General features: G+C 42.5%; 1 protein-coding gene across 2 annotated transcripts in view; it reads left to right on the top strand.

The window, feature by feature from the left end:
* Window positions 1–7,594: 7,594 nt before the first annotated feature.
* The window catches only part of nell2a (neural EGFL like 2a), a 54,355-nt gene continuing 45,367 nt past the window's right edge, over window positions 7,595–16,582 (top strand). The window contains exons 1-3 of one of the 2 annotated variants that reach the window (XM_047033690.1): window positions 7,595–7,982; window positions 8,270–8,398; window positions 16,251–16,401. In XM_047033690.1, coding sequence (XP_046889646.1) covers window positions 7,931–7,982; window positions 8,270–8,398; window positions 16,251–16,401 — 332 coding nt within the window. In that variant the 5' untranslated portion in view covers window positions 7,595–7,930. The remainder of the gene's footprint in view (window positions 7,983–8,269; window positions 8,399–16,250; window positions 16,402–16,582) is intronic. The other variant, XM_047033691.1, reaches the window with a different exon arrangement.

The raw sequence follows: 16,582 nt of genomic DNA, 5'->3' as shown, positions 1-16,582 counted from the left end.
AATCATTCAGTATCTTGAGAGATTTAGTCCACAGCTCGAGTAAGGATACAAAACAATGTCCTCTGTTCTCTACACTGTGTCAACTGAAAAGGTTATTATATTACAAGACAGGAGCATGTCAACAATGTGCACCTGTAACTCTTTGGGAGAAATTATAAAAACACATTTTGGAGAATTTATCAGGTTAAGATTTCAGCGACTTGACGACTAACCTTAAACTACTTCATAATGTGTAAATGCTAAAGGTTGTCACTTCTGGACAGAAAACCCATATCAACTGGAGAAGAGTTCCCATATACAATTAGATCAAATGAATTGTTTCTAAAGGCACAGTAATACTGGTTCCACCCTGAAAGAGACAAACAGAGCAGGGTTGTGGCATAAATTAGCCAGTTTGTAGCTTGCGTGTGTAGCCCTGCACAACGATGACTGTTCCAGCTAATGATCCTCTACATCATAATAGAGCAAAAGAAAAGAGAGTGAATGAAAATCAACCAAAACTGGGGCACAGAAAAAAGCCATGTCCGGGTGAGGGGGGTGCGGGGTGCTGGGGGGGGGGGGGGGGGGGGGCACCTCATGCTGGGCATGGAAATTGCCCCGGACAGCTAGCTCCATTGTCTGTCCGTTAGGGAGCCAAAGGTGGCTTGTAATCAAATTTGTGGTTTTATTCTCCAGGATGATTGAGGAAGCATATCAGTGCTGGCTGGATGGCGTGTTAGCCAGGCTGGATGCTATCTAGTGTCTACCTCCGGGGACCTTCTGAGTGTTTACATGCTCCTTGCAGGCCTTCTGTTTGTAATAGTGCCCCTAGGCTTTTGTTTGGTGTTGGGGGAATCATTTGTTAATGCCAGAGGGAGCCATGGACTGCAGGATGAGGCTATTCATCTCCACATAAGTACACAGTGTGGTGGTAATATTCATTTAGAGAAAATGCTTCCAGGAGTAAAAAGCTTGTGAAGGCGACGTTTGATGCATTGACAATAGTCCACATTCTGTTTCTTTGTTGTCGTGGCACATTTGATTAATTAGAAGTATTGAGGCTTATGACACCACACTAAACCGAAAAAGTCTTGCAGTGATATTTTAAAAATCTATTTCAAGTTGTGTTCAGTTGTCTTGTCAAAGAAGAATGCAGCGTATCATCGTGAAGAAACTAAATGTCTTCAGTAGTCCGATTCCAAGAATAGGCAACTCTCCCAGGGAGGGAGGTATAATTGAGCTATTCTGATAGTAGCTCTTGGAAATGTACTGAAAGCAAGATCATGTGAATTTATTTGATGTCTTTTCTCCTTTGCACTATTGGAGGGAAAAAAACAAGGATCCTCCATTCACAGACACAACAATGGTCCTGTTGAGATCCAGCACTCTGCAAACCGGCTAAACTCCTTTTCTCTACCCCCCTTGAGCTCTTAAAAAGATACCAGGCCACTGCACCCTCAATTGATATTCCACCACTCGAACTTAATATCATGAATGGAGGGCCAGACTCTATGAATCAGAAGACAATGCGCTTAGCTTAGCAGCAAACTGGCACTTTGTGCGGTGTCTGTGCCACTGTGAGGAAGTGTCTAATGTGGGTCTCGCATTGTGCTTCTATAGAGTTCTAATGAGGTTCCGTGTGCACGATGAATGGCTGAAGCCCATTCACTCTAAGGGCCAAGGAGCCAGCTCTGTGCACACCCACACAATGGAGAGACTAGGGAAATGGGAGTCACAGAGGAACACAGCAATATCACAACAGTCTATATATTTACCAATTCCACGGGCGAGAGTGAGTGTTTGTGTACGTGTTTGTGAGTATGAGTAAGAGAGGGAGTTAGAAAAGAGAAATAGAGACAACCTTATACAACTTCCAACAGCTCATAGTAAAGTACGGTGGCCTGAAGTGCAAAACACACCCCCTAATATGAGTACATCCCCCCCAAATGAAAACACTGCCCCCGAATACGAGTCAACTCCCCCCAATACAAAAACACGCTCCCCCAAATTGAAAACGACGTTACATTAACTCAAAAACACATTACACTAACTCTGAACGGAAAGGGTAGGTACTACACTTCAGCGCTGATTGGATGCAGTAGGCTAACTAACAAGAAATATGAAATTGATCGACAGAAGTACAAAATGCAATAGCCTGGCAGAGTTACGTGCACCAGGACATTTGTTTGGCTATCGAAGAATGTAGCAAATAGTAGAATACTTAGGCAAAAGTATTTCGTGTTAAATATAAAAACCGATAGCCAAACTATCCTGGTCCACGTTACTCTGTCATTGTGGCATTTCGTTTTTCTGTCGTGGACTATTAGTTGTTTCTTCTGAAAAGTCCTGCTTCCTTCAACTGCGTTTTTAGCGTGCACATAGGCTACTTATTGTAATATTGTGAAACGTTAACAGTATATCGAAGATTATTTCATAGAATTGACCCTGATTAAAATAAAGAGTAGTGAAATGACTCTGAATTTTTTACACGCATTTTTCCTCTTTCCTTCCAAGCAAAATGATCAAGTTCATGATAATGACAGAGTTACTTGGATTAGTTGTTTGGCTATTGATGTTTGCGTTTAACATGCAATTTATGATTTTGCATAAGTAGCTAGCCTATGCTACATGCTTCGATACCCAAATAAATGTCCTGGTGCACGTAACTCTGTCAGGCTATTGCATTTTGTACTTCTGTCAATCAATTTCTTGTTTCTTGTTAGTTAGCCTACTGCATCCAATCAGTGCTGAAGTGTGGTACCTACCCTTTCCATTCAGAGTTAATGTAATATGTTTTTGAGTTAATGTAATGTCGTTTTCCATTTGGGGGAGTGTGTTTTTGCATTGGGGGGAGGTGAACAAGTCATCCAATTTGGGGGGAGTTGACTCGTATTCGGGGGGAGTGTTTTCATTTGGGGGATGTACTCATATTAAGGGGTGTGTTTTGCACTTCAGGGCCACCGTAGTAAAGGCCATTCAAGGCTTTCTTCAATGTGATAAAAACGATTTCAGTTATGTTATTGAAAGCAGATCTCAAAAATTGTAACATGTTTACTGGGCTACACTCATTTATTTTTAATTTTTACAAGCGTCTTAAGTTTCCAACTACCCTTCTTCACTATGTTTCTGAGAAATTACATTAATGTCCTATAAAGTGGATGAGTCCCTGTATACATTTTCAGTGAAGTAGCACTACATTTACATTTAGTCATTTAGCAGACGCTCTTACGGGGATATTCTCCCTGAGGCAAGTGGGGTGAAGTACCTTGCCCAAGGACACAACGTCATTTGACAAGGCCAGGAATCGAACCGGCAACCCGAACCGGCAACCTTCTGAATAATAGCCCAACTCCCTAACCGCTCAGCCATCTGACCCTCAAAGTACTCCATAGCTAATGCAGTCTACTTCCACAAGGATCATTCATTGAGACAGCACTATTTCCAGACACTGCCTTTGACGTCACTCTAGTCTCAAATCTTCTGTCTCAAAAATCCGTGCATAGAAAACATTGCCTATATGACCACACTGGCCTCATCACGCTGTTAGCGTGTGTTCCGTTTTTGATGGTACAGTAGTAGGCTAGGATTTATTTAAGCCGGGAGTTCAAGACCGTACATAAAAATACAAATAAAATGTTAAATTGGCAGAATGGCATGAAACGGTCATATCAGATCAAAATAGCCACAATACTAGTTCGAGTTCTAATAGCTTTGATTGAGTCTAGGCAGACCAGACTCATCCTGGCACACTCAACGCCTACTTTCATCTGGATGGTATTTTTTTTATAATTATTTTTCCGAAGTGACATTGGTTGTCACACATTTTGCTAGCAGTGGCTCCTCGTGAAGTATTTACGAAGCATCGGTTGACCCCTTTTCTTTTAAACATTTCTATATATAACGCACTGTTCATTAGCAAAGTAGTTTGCACATTCTAGTTCAAGCGTAGCACGACGGTGGATAGGGAGTGGTAGTAGTCATTTAGGTTATGTGCACAGATTTATAAACGATAAAACATTGATATGTCAATGAAACAACCACCAATGCATATTTAAATTGGTTACTTTATAGCCTGGGGAGTAAGTCCAGAGTCATAATGACAGAGAAACCCCTCATGTTCGGTGATTTTAAATCCATAGGCTACATTACTGTAATGAATTAACCAAAGTGAGTCGAGTTCAGAGTGGCTCCATGAACTCCGGTGGCGCTATAATAGCGACACTGTCTGCCACAATTCAGTACTGCATGTGTCTATAACATTTCTGTAATTGCCTTAAACTTTCACAAGATGGCAATGAAAGAATAAGATATAGCCGTACACAAGGCAATACAACCATGGTGATTTAGGCAGTTACTAGCGTTGGTAACGTTGCTCAATTATAAAACATAAGACTATTTTGAGATAACTTAATTTATTTTATACTTTAAGTCTACACAAGATACACTTTTTACTCTCTTAACAATAGGAGGAAAAGGCAGGGGTAAGAATGACTCAAACATATTGGGCCATGTTTTACTGGTAGTTATGAAGACTTCAAATCAATAGATGAAACCATAGGATTAAACTTTTCTGTCAAACAAATGTCACCGTTGTTGCCCCAGATAAATGAGGATTTGAATCATTGGAGGACAAAACAGTGGTCTTAAGAAGAACCACTACTGCATGTGCCACTCTACCAGATCTGACACACTGAGAGTCAGACCCCAGTGGTAGGTCAGACTTCCATCAGCCTATGTCTCAACAAAACCATTCAGCCTTCACTTGGCCTTTCATTATAGTTACCTTGACAACACATACAGCAAAACAAGGTTTGCAGATCTCCCACATAGTTTACAAATAATCGAACATGAACGAATATTATCCCTTTGAAAAGGGCTCTCAAGTCTCACGCATTCGCTGTAAGACTCATAAGACGCATTTCAACCATTTCTCACGCTCTCACTCTACACCTTGTATTTCTCACGCATTTCAACCATGATAGTTGTGTTGAGTTATACAGCGTTAAATGCCAATCAGAAAACATTACCAGCACCCCACTCGTCGTCCGGAATTTTTAACCAAACATTAACAGGTGGGAATCTCACGCCAAACTTTTGAGAAAACTTGAGACCCCTGCTTTGAATGAAAACAGTCTAATATAATTTGGATTTTAAAACCCAGTTGTCCACTGTTCCAAAACAATTGTTGTAACTAAACCTGAAAGATAACATAGGAACTGGTGCTATGTAAAAAATGCCTTCAAGGGAGCCTGAGAATGAGTTTGGATGAGCTAATGTCTCTTCGCTCCAGCCAGTGGCTGTAGTCAGTGCTGAATGACTACATGGTAGGCTACCGTGAAGAGGGACCATATCTCCCCGATATTGGCCATTGATTCAAAGATGTTGTTAGGCTACTTGTTTTTAAAACTTTACATGGATTGGCTCCATTGTATATGTCAGATCTCCTTGTGTTGTATCACACTTCCAGGCCCCTTAGATCATTGAACCAGTTCCTTTTAGCCATCCCACAGATTTGGATGAAAACAAAAGGTGATTGTGCCTTTTCAGTTGTGGCCCCTAGTCTGTGGAATAAACTGTCAATTTTTATCATGTCATCCCCCATCACCGAGACATTGAAGGCTCGTCAAACATATTTGTATTCTTTGGCTTTCAAGTCAGTTTAGGGTCACTTGTGCTTAATTGTTTTGTTTGTCTGTTGTTTTTATTTATTGTTGTTTGCCTTATTTGATAACTTTGCTGTTTTTAAATGTGCTTCATGAAAAAACTGACTTGACTTGACTACATTAGCATCGCTAGTCAGCAAGGTGATGGGGGCCCATGATGGTGGAAGTGAATGAGGCCCCAAGAATGTGGTAATGCATCCTCGATCTGTCTGGTTTTCAGAATCACAAAGAGCCCTACTTGTCCTTGTCACTAGGGGCAGTTTGGCCTGCACTATATTCTCAACTGCCCAAGTTTTAATTACCTTATTTTCTTGATGGCCCCTTCTTAAATGACAATTTGTAGGCTATGCAAAGTAATTAAGTTCCCTGTGCCTAGACCTGGAAAAATATGATTATATAAATATTGAAGTGAGGGCTGTAGGGCTCTGTTGGCGTATACATAAAAGATGTAGCTTACTTGCCTGGCAAGATTGCAAAGGCAGTGCTTACTGAACTTTACTGACAACTGACAAAAAGCTGCCCACTGTTGTGTGAATGGAACATAGGTGAATCTATAGACTAGCAGTGATGACAGTATGGCTCAGTTGGATCAACAGAGACTGGCATAGTGAAGTTGTGGAAATGAGAGGCATTGATATAAACACGTAAACTCTTAGTACTATTAGTGTGTCACTATTCTATATATTGAAGGATTATGTAGTGTCAAGTGGGAGAGGATCTGCGAATGTTCCCAAAATGGAGTCTGCTTGCTCCTAGATAACGCTTGTCAGCCCAGCTTGACAGGCCTCATGGCCAACAAAAGACTAGCTCTGGGATCAAATGTTTGGACAGAGCGATTTGTAGAGTGGAGATTGCTTCAGAACTGCTTGTTACAAAGGCTCGTATTTATTTCCATCTGGCAGTCAGTTTGTTATGGTTTTAGGAAAATATTATGGGATACAGTGTATCTAGCTTTTGGGGAAATAAAAATCTTGGCATGGGTCTCACGAAAGGGATGTGTCGCAAACAGGCTATTGGCAGCCTACTTTTTTGTCGGATTGGGGTAGGGGCAGTGGCGGATCTAAGGGGTGGCAAGGGGTGGCAGCTGCCACCGCAATAAAAAATACTAGCACCCCAATCTTTTTTTATATTTTTAATTTTTTATACATTTAGCAGACACTTTTATCCAAAGCGACTTCCAAGAAAGAGCTTTACAAAGGTGCATTGGTCACTGATCATAACAATGAGATTGCCCCAAACATTGCAGGTAGCCAAAACATGAAGCATGCATTGTGAAAAAACAAATAAGTCCCAAAGGGAAGAACGGTAAGAGCATGTAGTTAAACAAGTTACAACTAAACAACATGAACCTCAATCTTCCCATGGAAAAATGTTATTTGTACATTACAGAAAATTTCAATAAATAATATTAATGTTACTGTTCAATTTAAACTACAATGTTATAGCCTAATAATTTACCATAGGGAGTACTGTAACCCCCTACTTTTGGTTTTGATTCGCCTTCAGGAGTCCACCCAACAACTTCCTTCTGCCACCCCATTGCCACCCCGAATGAAAATCTCTAGATCCGCCCATGGGTAGGAACGTGGTGGGGAGTGACGAAAATGTTTGCAAACAGATTACTGAGTTAACTGAATTTACTCAACAAAACAAAACTATCAAAGACGCTACCAAACCTACGTCTTTTGACAATTTACGGCAAACGTATTTACTGTAACGTGATATTTGTTTACGCGAATAATTTTACAAAAGGTTATTGTATAGAGTCAACTTGGTAGGTACGTCCTTTTCAGTCCCTTGTTTTGTTTCCAAGTCAAATGTCCCCACAGTTCCATTCTATGTACACATCATACCGACAACAGATCAACACAAGCGTCAGTGCGTTTTGGATTTACATGGGAGTTTCTCAAGTGAAGCCACAAGGGGGCTTAATCGGACCTGTTCCATTTTCCTCACTCCCTTCTTTCCCACCCTGGAAACAGGGTACCCTCTCCGCTCCACTGGCTGTGCTTCGCAGAAGCGTTCCTCTAACTGACTGAGCCTGCTTTGTTACATCCTCTACGTACCTTCCCACCTGTGTGTCACGGACGGACGGGCATCAGTAAGGGATCTCCAACTGAATGGAATAACAACATACCCCAGCCGTTTCATGTCAAACTGGGCGTCCAAGTTCTGATGGGGGTTCAAGAATTGGGATTTGTGACTACGCTGGTGTTATACAGTCGCGTGTGTTGAACCATACTGTCTCTCTGAAGTGGACAAAACATGGACTAATTTTTGTATTCACAATGGGATTATTACAGTTATTTATTGTCTTCAGTGTATTTCGCAGCTATTCAGGTAGGAAACAAATATAACCTTACAGAATTTGGCCATGATCATTTTATACATATTTAATCGTATAAAAACATACAGCAGTTAGTCGGGGTTCCTGATTCTACTGCCTATATCACGGAAGATAGTGAAACATTTTTTGGCTCTTCATAGTTGACGAGAAAAAACATCGAGTGATTTCACCTTCAACTATAGGGCACTTTAAGAGCAATAAGGGAATCATTCTGGAATTCGTTAATGACTCACTGTTAATATTTTCGTCCACACATTGTGTTTGTGTCTTTGTAAATAAGTTGTAGGGTTTGGAGTTGATCCTACTCTTCGTATCAACGTTTTCGATGAATTAACAATTGGAGAAGGAATTGATGGAGTTTCTCAAGTCCAGGGTTTCCACAGCGAGTCTAGAGCCTTCCATTTTCAAGGTAAGACTTGCGCTTGCTCTACTCTATACTTGCTACTTTAAGTAGCCTATCGAACTCAGACAGGACAAACTGAGCTAAATTCATGTTTCATAAATGGGTGATAAACAATGCAAAAGCAAACATACATTTAAATACAGAATACTAAAAGTTATTTTACTTTGCAAAAATGACCTAGGGAAATACAAATCCTATAGTTTCAATATTTCATACAACATAATTTCATATTCAATTTCATACTTTTCAAAAGGATATTCCTGCAGTCGTGATGCTATATTTTCACTTCTAACAGGCCATGGGGCCTCAAAATGCCTCCTGTCCAAAACAAAGACCAGCATTGTCATAGAAAGTGGGATGGGAAGGAGAGAGGGGGCCAAATAATGATGGGAAGAGTTAGCATAATAAAACAGATTAGTCTGCAACAAACCCTAAATTCTGAGATGTATAAATTGTGGATGGTCAATGAATGGGCCTAGTCTGAATGGCCCCTCAATGACCCTGGTGCTATATGGGCTATGGCTATGGGCTGTCTAGACTGGAACCTTGCACTTTTGAGGTTCATGTTGTTTAATTTGTTTGACTACATGCTCTTATGTTTCTTCCCATTGGCATTTATTTGCTTTTCACAATGTATGCTTCATGTTTTGCCTACCCGCAATGTTTTTGGGGGATATCTCGAAGCTTATGGTAATTGACCTAAGCACTATTGTGAAGCACTCTCTTGGAAGTCGCTTTTGATAAAAGTATCTGCTAAATGAATAAATGTAAATGTAAACCTACTGTATTCTGTCAGATTTGGGAAGCAGACCTGAAAGAAGGTGCATAATTGCTGGATGGATGTAATCCTAAATGCCTTTTCCAGTCTCAAGCTAATGTCATTTTGCCGTTAACATAGTTGGCCTCATCCTTTCAGAAGGTTAAGAGTTTGGGAAATGCAGTCATCAGCTGAGATCTGCTGTCATTCTGTTGTTGTCACAGAGTTGTCATTTTACTGTTCTGCCTTCAGGGCTGTGACAGGTCTGTGTGAATCAGCCTAAGATGTCAATTGGAAGGTGACAGATATAAAGATACACATCATATTTCAATGTGTTAATTTAACACAAGGTATGTTCAGTTTATTGTAGAGTGTTTGCATTGGTCCACTGTCATGACGGACCTATGTAATACTCCTGTTATTACTGTTAATTAACACATTCAAATTGGCTCATTAGATGGATGGATGGATGGATGTAGAGATGTATGGAAGGGTGGGTGGGGGCCTGGGGGGTGGATATACAGATCAATACTTTATTAATCCGCTTAGGGAAATTTACATCACCAACCTGATAACCACGTTGTCTTAAAAACCTAGAAGCTTGCTGATTGAATCTTAATTAAAACATTGTTGATTGATTGATTAGTGGCTAGAGAAGATGCAATTTTCTTCTTCTTGAGAATGATATGTATCACACTATTGGAGAGTATCAAAATGACAATCCAAATTATATAATTCCTGCTTTCAGTGGATCACAAGTTTTGCAAAGCTAGCTATTTTAGCTTCTATTCCAAACTATTCAAACCATAAGATCCCACCCCATCCCTTCAAAGCCACTCCCACAAAACACATGTACGCGCTGCCTGACTACAGAACTGCTGGGAGACTAGTCCTTAGTCCATGAGAGAGAGAGAGCTTTTGAGAGAGCAGCATTGTTTTTTTCATGTGGCATTCACATGTAAGAACACACACAACACTATCATAATGAACATAAACATGGCTAACATTAACACTCACTACTTTTAAGCATGCAGCCCCTTTAAATCTCGGAGTTCTTGCCATCGTGGAAAAGCAACACCGATATTGACTCTGGTTTTACTTCTTGCTAAATCCAATCTCCTTTTGCTGGTAGCCTTTTCAACAACTGTCTGTTTTCTCTTTCCTCTTTTGTGAAATCTGGAACTGAATTTATTGCCTTCTCTTTCTCTGCCATTCTTGTGCCTAAAGCTCGGTTGTTTAGAATTCTTCTGCCTTGCCTGGTTGAAAACTACAGTAATGCACATTGAGTGCAGGGGCAGAGTGTGTGCAGGTAGGTAGACAGACAGACAGACAGGTAGCCTGTCCAATCATTAGTCTCGGAACAGTCTTAATGACTTGTAGTGTTTATTACAGTCCTCGACGCCCACAGTTGTCGGATTGATTTCATATTACCATCAAACCTCAAGATGTATCGGTTGGTATCAAGATGTAAAGTTTATTTATGCAAATATGACAAAAGATGCTTCTCAACAACATTGCTTACACCATCTCCACCATAACAACAAACAAATATGTAGGTATCTAAAGTCAAAGGAACAAATTAGAAATAATTCAAATACAATTTTAAAGTCATAAGTAAGTTACATTTGTCAAACATACAGTTTGGCTAAGCTATTTATATGATAATGCACACGTAATGCAGCTCTCAAGATATGTTCCAAAAAGGGCATTATGCATCTAAAACTGTTGGTTTCATATCTACACATCTCAATGGTAGTCTCTCACTGGGGTGTATTTGGTTCACACCCTTCTCCTGGCTAATCAACAACATAGCTTCACAGACAATCTTTGTAACACAATCTCAAATCTCTTTCATTGCAAAGATTCAGAGATGTAGATAAAAACCTGTGTGAGAGGGAGAAAGATAGAGAGAGGGAGATAGAGAGGGCGCCTCCGCCTCTCTAGTTTGCTATTTATGTCACAAAATGAAAACATGACTCCCCACGCCCTGGCTGCTTCGTCAATATACCCCTTATTTCTCTGGATTACCTCTGAGCAGAGTTTAAGCACATTCATTTAGCCCGGCAAAGAGCTCAGTGTTATTTATGGCTTTGCCTGCCTACATCATTCATTTAGAATGTCTCTGTTAAGTAAGTGATGTTTGGGGAAGCAGATAGCTCAACAGCGCAAGGCAGACCTGACCTCCCGTGTTTGCTTTCAGCCAGGATGGATAGACTAGCACAGTCCCACTAAGCATCCAGTGTACGCTGGAGCTCGATAGACTGTGAGTCTCCTTAGCTAGGCTAACGCAGATGCATGCATGGCAGTGACATTCACAACCCTCATTAGATAGCATGTTGATGGGCTGGTTGTGTCGGCTTGCTGCCCATAGGGATGGCAGTTATCTCTGGGAGTTGGAAGGAGAGGAGGAGGAGAGGGGAGGATACTGAAAAGAGAGGAGGGAGGAGGACAGGCGATCTGTGTGTGGGTGTGTGCCGTGTGAAATTGTGTGTACGTTATGTCTGTCTGCCTGCCCGTCTGTGCCAAGCACATCTGTGTTTGTGATAAAAAAGCAAGAGATAGAGGAAGGAGGGAGTGGGGCGGAGGAGGAGGGATGACTGTTTAGAACCCCCCCCCCTCACACACACCCCTGCTGCCAGTTGCCTTTGAAGGTACCTGTCAGGCATACAGTGAGTGGCATTAGGGAGACAGGCCTCAGGGAAGATGGAGCTGGAGGAATGCCCCTGGCTATATCAGTCCTTCCTAATTAGAGCAGGGCACTATGGGAAATAAACCTCATCCCACATATTGCTCGAATCATTTTGTCCTGTGTATGACTAAACCAGGTTAGGAAGCGTTTCTCTGCACAAGCCATATAAGGTGCTCGAGATGCACATGCCGCAAAAGAATGTTTTGACTGTGTCGACTCCGAGCATGTTATTTTCATGTTCTCCTTCCCAACGCGCAGACTAAACACAGATATGTGATCCATGATCTTTAGCCGGACCGTTCCAGTTCAGCTCAGCTCAGCCTTTTGGCCCTGTTTGCGGCAAGGACATGCAGAGAGAGTCGCCTAGCCTGACGTCCGCTCAGAAAGATTCAAAGTGTTCTTGACCGCAACCAGTAACCTAAGGCCTCCTTCCACCTGTGCAATGTTGGTTGTGTCTCACCAGTCAGCCAGAGCAATGTCTGAGGAATGTTTGTTCTCCTTGAGAGGGTCTCAGCACCGCTAGTGAAGTGTTTCAGTACCGTATATCTAAAGGCCATTATGCCCCTGACTGTAACACTATTGGAGGGCAGCGGGATGGAAGAACCTCATTTATTATACAGCAGCGCTCATCCTAAGGTGTGTGTGTGTATTTCTGCTTGCGTGTGTGTTTGTGTGTAGGTGTTTGTGCGTTGTGGCCTGCCGACCAGTCAGGAACACCTACATTTGGGACCACAGACACACATGGCAGTTAATTCCCAGCAAAAGAAACACTGGGTGACAACGCACATCCTTGTGACCATCCACCGGAACGCAATCAAAGCATTTCGTTTTTCATCTCTCTCAGGCCAACCTGATCCCTTGTTTTTAGAAATTGCTGATGGTGGTCTGGCAAACATTCATGTCACCTCTAGGCCACCGTATACTATTTATTCCCAAGGACTGTAGGTTGACACCATCTAAGAGACGGGGTTAATGTCAGGCAGAGACGGTTGGTGACGGTCACACTGGAGCCGGTGAGGGTGGTGGGGAAGAACTGCTGGGCCAGCAGTCCTGGAGGTGCCCTTGGCTCACTTCAGTATTTGTTCCAGTAGAATGACCACACAGTGGGGAGAGCCCATCCACTGAATACAGATTGCTAGAGTGCATTGGATAATTCCAAAGCTTAAGGCTAGCAAAAGAGAGTGTGTGTACATACTGTATGTGTGTTTGTCTATGTGTGTGTTTGAAGTTTCTATCATGGAGTTTATCATTACTACAGTTCCCCAGAGAGGTGTCCTCACGCTCTGCCCTCATGCTTCCCACACAATGAGCCTCACATTGCCAACTCATAAAGTTTGATGTTCTTTAATTACTTTATCTCCCAGAAATATATATATGTAATACTTTATTGTCCTACTGTGTTCCTTTGGCCCAGTGGTAATTCTAGATGTGTGGACAGAGGGCTTATCTCAGTATTGAAGTGTGACATCTGATGGAAGAGACCAGCAGTCGACTCATGAAGGTCAAAAAGGCTGCCCTTAGTGTTTACACAAGATGTGTAATAATTTTATGTTTTTAGTAATGTTTTTAGGTCAAATTTTTGGGGACGCTGTAGGGAAAGGTATCTCATACAGTAGCTGTTTGAAATGAAGGACATCTTGCCTTACAGGCAGGGAACATTTGGTCATACATATATGGTGTCAGTTATGTATGTACCTATCTCCCCTTGGGAAGGCTCATTGAGAGACTTTGTCTTCTCTGCACCATACAGTACAGTATGCTGGAGCTAAGCTTTATAAGATAAATCCAGGGGAAATGTGGGAAGATTGTGTTGTTGCCAGGTGTGTATAGCTCCTCAGATGTGCTTTGGGGCACCTGTTCTAAATGCTAAACCTGTTGAGCAGTGATTAGGATTGGCCAGCCAATATGTCTGGGGGGGATGAAGGGTGATGTGTGCGTTCGTCGATGTGTCTGTGTGTGTGTGTTACAGGGACACACTTTTCGAAAGACTATGAGTCAGACAAGATCAAGCAGCTTTGTCTAGAAGAAAAAGTCTACCCTCAATCTATGTGATGAGAACTACAATTCGACATCACATCAGTGAAACCCTTTCACATCAGTGAAAGCCACATATATCCTGAAGATACGATTACAATAGTCCAAACGTATGCTTCCCACAAACAACTTCTGATCCTCAGGCTTCGGAGCGCTCTGTGATGATGCTTTCAACAGTGCAGTATTTCCTCATAACGACCTGTGGGCATTGAGGTACTAAACTACTAAACTAAGGTTACACGCAGTATCACGGCGCTGGGTGATGCAGTCGGCATTGTTTTTCGAGATGCTATTTCCCTCCGGCCAGTTTATTTAGTGTCAGTATCAGCCTGGTCGTTGAGAATGCTAGGAGCAGGTGGTCTCCCCCATGCAGAAGCTTGCCAATAGATAACTGACTAATGGCTCCTGCAGAGAGGGGAATTGATTTGTGTGAAGGGGGGAGCTGGGCCTGTCTTCAGAAAGAGGCTCATCAACTCCTCTCTCTTGTGCTAATATGGGGGGGAGGGCCTGGTAAACCAATGCCCAGGTTGAATACATTGGCTGGGGTCCTTGTGCTTTTGATGCAGGCATCTCCACAGGCACCTCTCATCACCAGCTAGTCACCACCACGAGGAAACGGGCGGTGGGTTGGAGAGCACATGCAGCCACCACTAGATCAAAGGCTGAAGACATGCTGGGTTTCCTAATGATAGGGTCTCTCCAGACCCCCTCAGCCCAAACCCTCCCCCGCCTCACCATCCCTCTGCCCAAATTGCCCATTGTGTCTGGGATTGAGATATCAATGTGGTGTCCTTGCTGAAGCCGGTATCAAACACCATCCACCATACTGAGGCCTGGTGTATGATAAGCCATCGAAGTACCATCTGCGTGATGGACTTTTTTTGTGGAACGCTTTTTTTAATGCAAGAAGTGAAAGAAAAAGTCTTTCTCCATTTCATAATAATCTGTCATGATAATTTGGAAAGATGCTTGCAGCAAAGACACTGCAAGGCATTAATCATTTCCACCTAGGTTCCTACACTATTATGAAAAGTGGTCATTTATTTGGATTCAATTATTCAGTAGCTTTCTGTCTCTAGCAGCAGGATGTCGCTAGGCAGAGAACTGCACCTGTCACCTGACCATCTGCTTCACCGCAGCCAACGACATTGGGCTGAGGCTAGCTAGCAGTGTGCTGAGACAGAGAGCATGTACTGATGCACACTATGTCTCCCTGGTGGGCCCAGATCCAGACAACATTCTTGTTTTGACAGAAACAGCTAAAAACATACCCCCCATGGGGTGGCTAGCTTACATCAGATTAATGCTAGCATACTATGCTAGCTACATGCTTTCCATAAGACCGCGAACAGAACTGAAAACATGTGCTCCAGAGTGTTTGCCCTCCATGTGGCATGCTCCATCAAGTACTTGTTAGAGCTTTTAGGTAACATTGTGTTAATTGGCTACTCCCACCAGCTGGAAGTAATGTCTTATCCACTGAGTAAAAAGACAGCCATGCAAGCTAGCATCTTGCAGCGCTAAAGTGTGCCATGGCATCTTGCATGCATCCCCTGGCTGGAAGTGAACCCTTTGATGTGATGGCTTCTGAGAAACGTCATCATTTATTGATGGTTCCATTAAAGTAGCAGAGACGTCTGTTCTGTTAGTTAGGGAGGAGAGGAATGGAGGAGAGGAATGGAGGAGAGGAATGGAACGGCGGGTAGGAAAGGGAGAGTAGAAGGGAGAATAGCTGTGGCTACTCTCCCCGGTGGGAGAACAGAAGCTTCTCCAAGATCAGAAAAGGCCCAACTCCACCCACCGTGCTTTTTCTCTTTCCTCAGCTCATATATCTGCCGTCTCATATCTGTCCGTCTCAGCACCCAGATAAAAAGCCCAGGTGCACCTCTGAAGCTGTCGGAGATAGATAAGAAAGATTTGGGGAGGGAAGCTGACGTGCGCTTGACGTCTGTTGTATATATTTGGCAACAGCCAGCTGTGATCTGATGTGGTTTCATGGGTAGAAGTTTTCACACTGTAATAAACATTTTGTCTCGTAGCTGTGGGCTCTGACAGAAAAACTTTAGGGAACAATGTCAGTTTATTTCCTTCTTTTGTTTGGTTTGCACTTTGACGACAAGCATGTCCGTCAACGTGTATCATCCAAGAAGTACTTCACACCAGTACAAACAGTCCCCATCTAAAAAAAAGTAGACATGACATTTGTGTCACGAATCCATCGATGCTAATTAAAGGAATAATGTCAGTATGTATTGATCATTCTCAAGTATCAATGTATGGTTGCCCCTTTGGTGATTTTGAAAATGGATCATTCTCAGGTATTGAGTTTGGCTCTCGTTTGGTGACCCTAATGTCCTCCTCCTCCCCTGCTCCTTCAGGTTCCTCCAGGGAGGTGAAGGCCCCTGGAGACGTGTCTGAGCGGATGCTGCGCAAGCTCAGAGGGAAGAGTGAGTTCACCATCCTGTTGACCCTGAAACAGGAACACCTGAACTCTGGGGTCATTCTCTCCATTCATCATGCTGACCACAGGTACTGCAGCTCACACTGACCCACTTTATTACATTTGACATGTTTGTGTCAGTGAGGTTTAACAACATGAGAAATTGAAGTTGGAGACAGAAGACTGTGGTGAAAGATGGTGTTTGAGACTTTATGTCGGTGTTGTGCTAACCTAAACTAATGTACACACCGCACCATTGGGGTCCCAGTG

This window comes from Hypomesus transpacificus, chromosome 14 (assembly GCF_021917145.1).
Source record: "Hypomesus transpacificus isolate Combined female chromosome 14, fHypTra1, whole genome shotgun sequence".
NCBI classification, from domain to species: Eukaryota; Metazoa; Chordata; class Actinopteri; order Osmeriformes; family Osmeridae; genus Hypomesus; species Hypomesus transpacificus.
The sequence above is the reverse complement of the archived record's forward strand: the minus strand, read 5'-3'. Positions and strand labels throughout refer to the sequence as shown.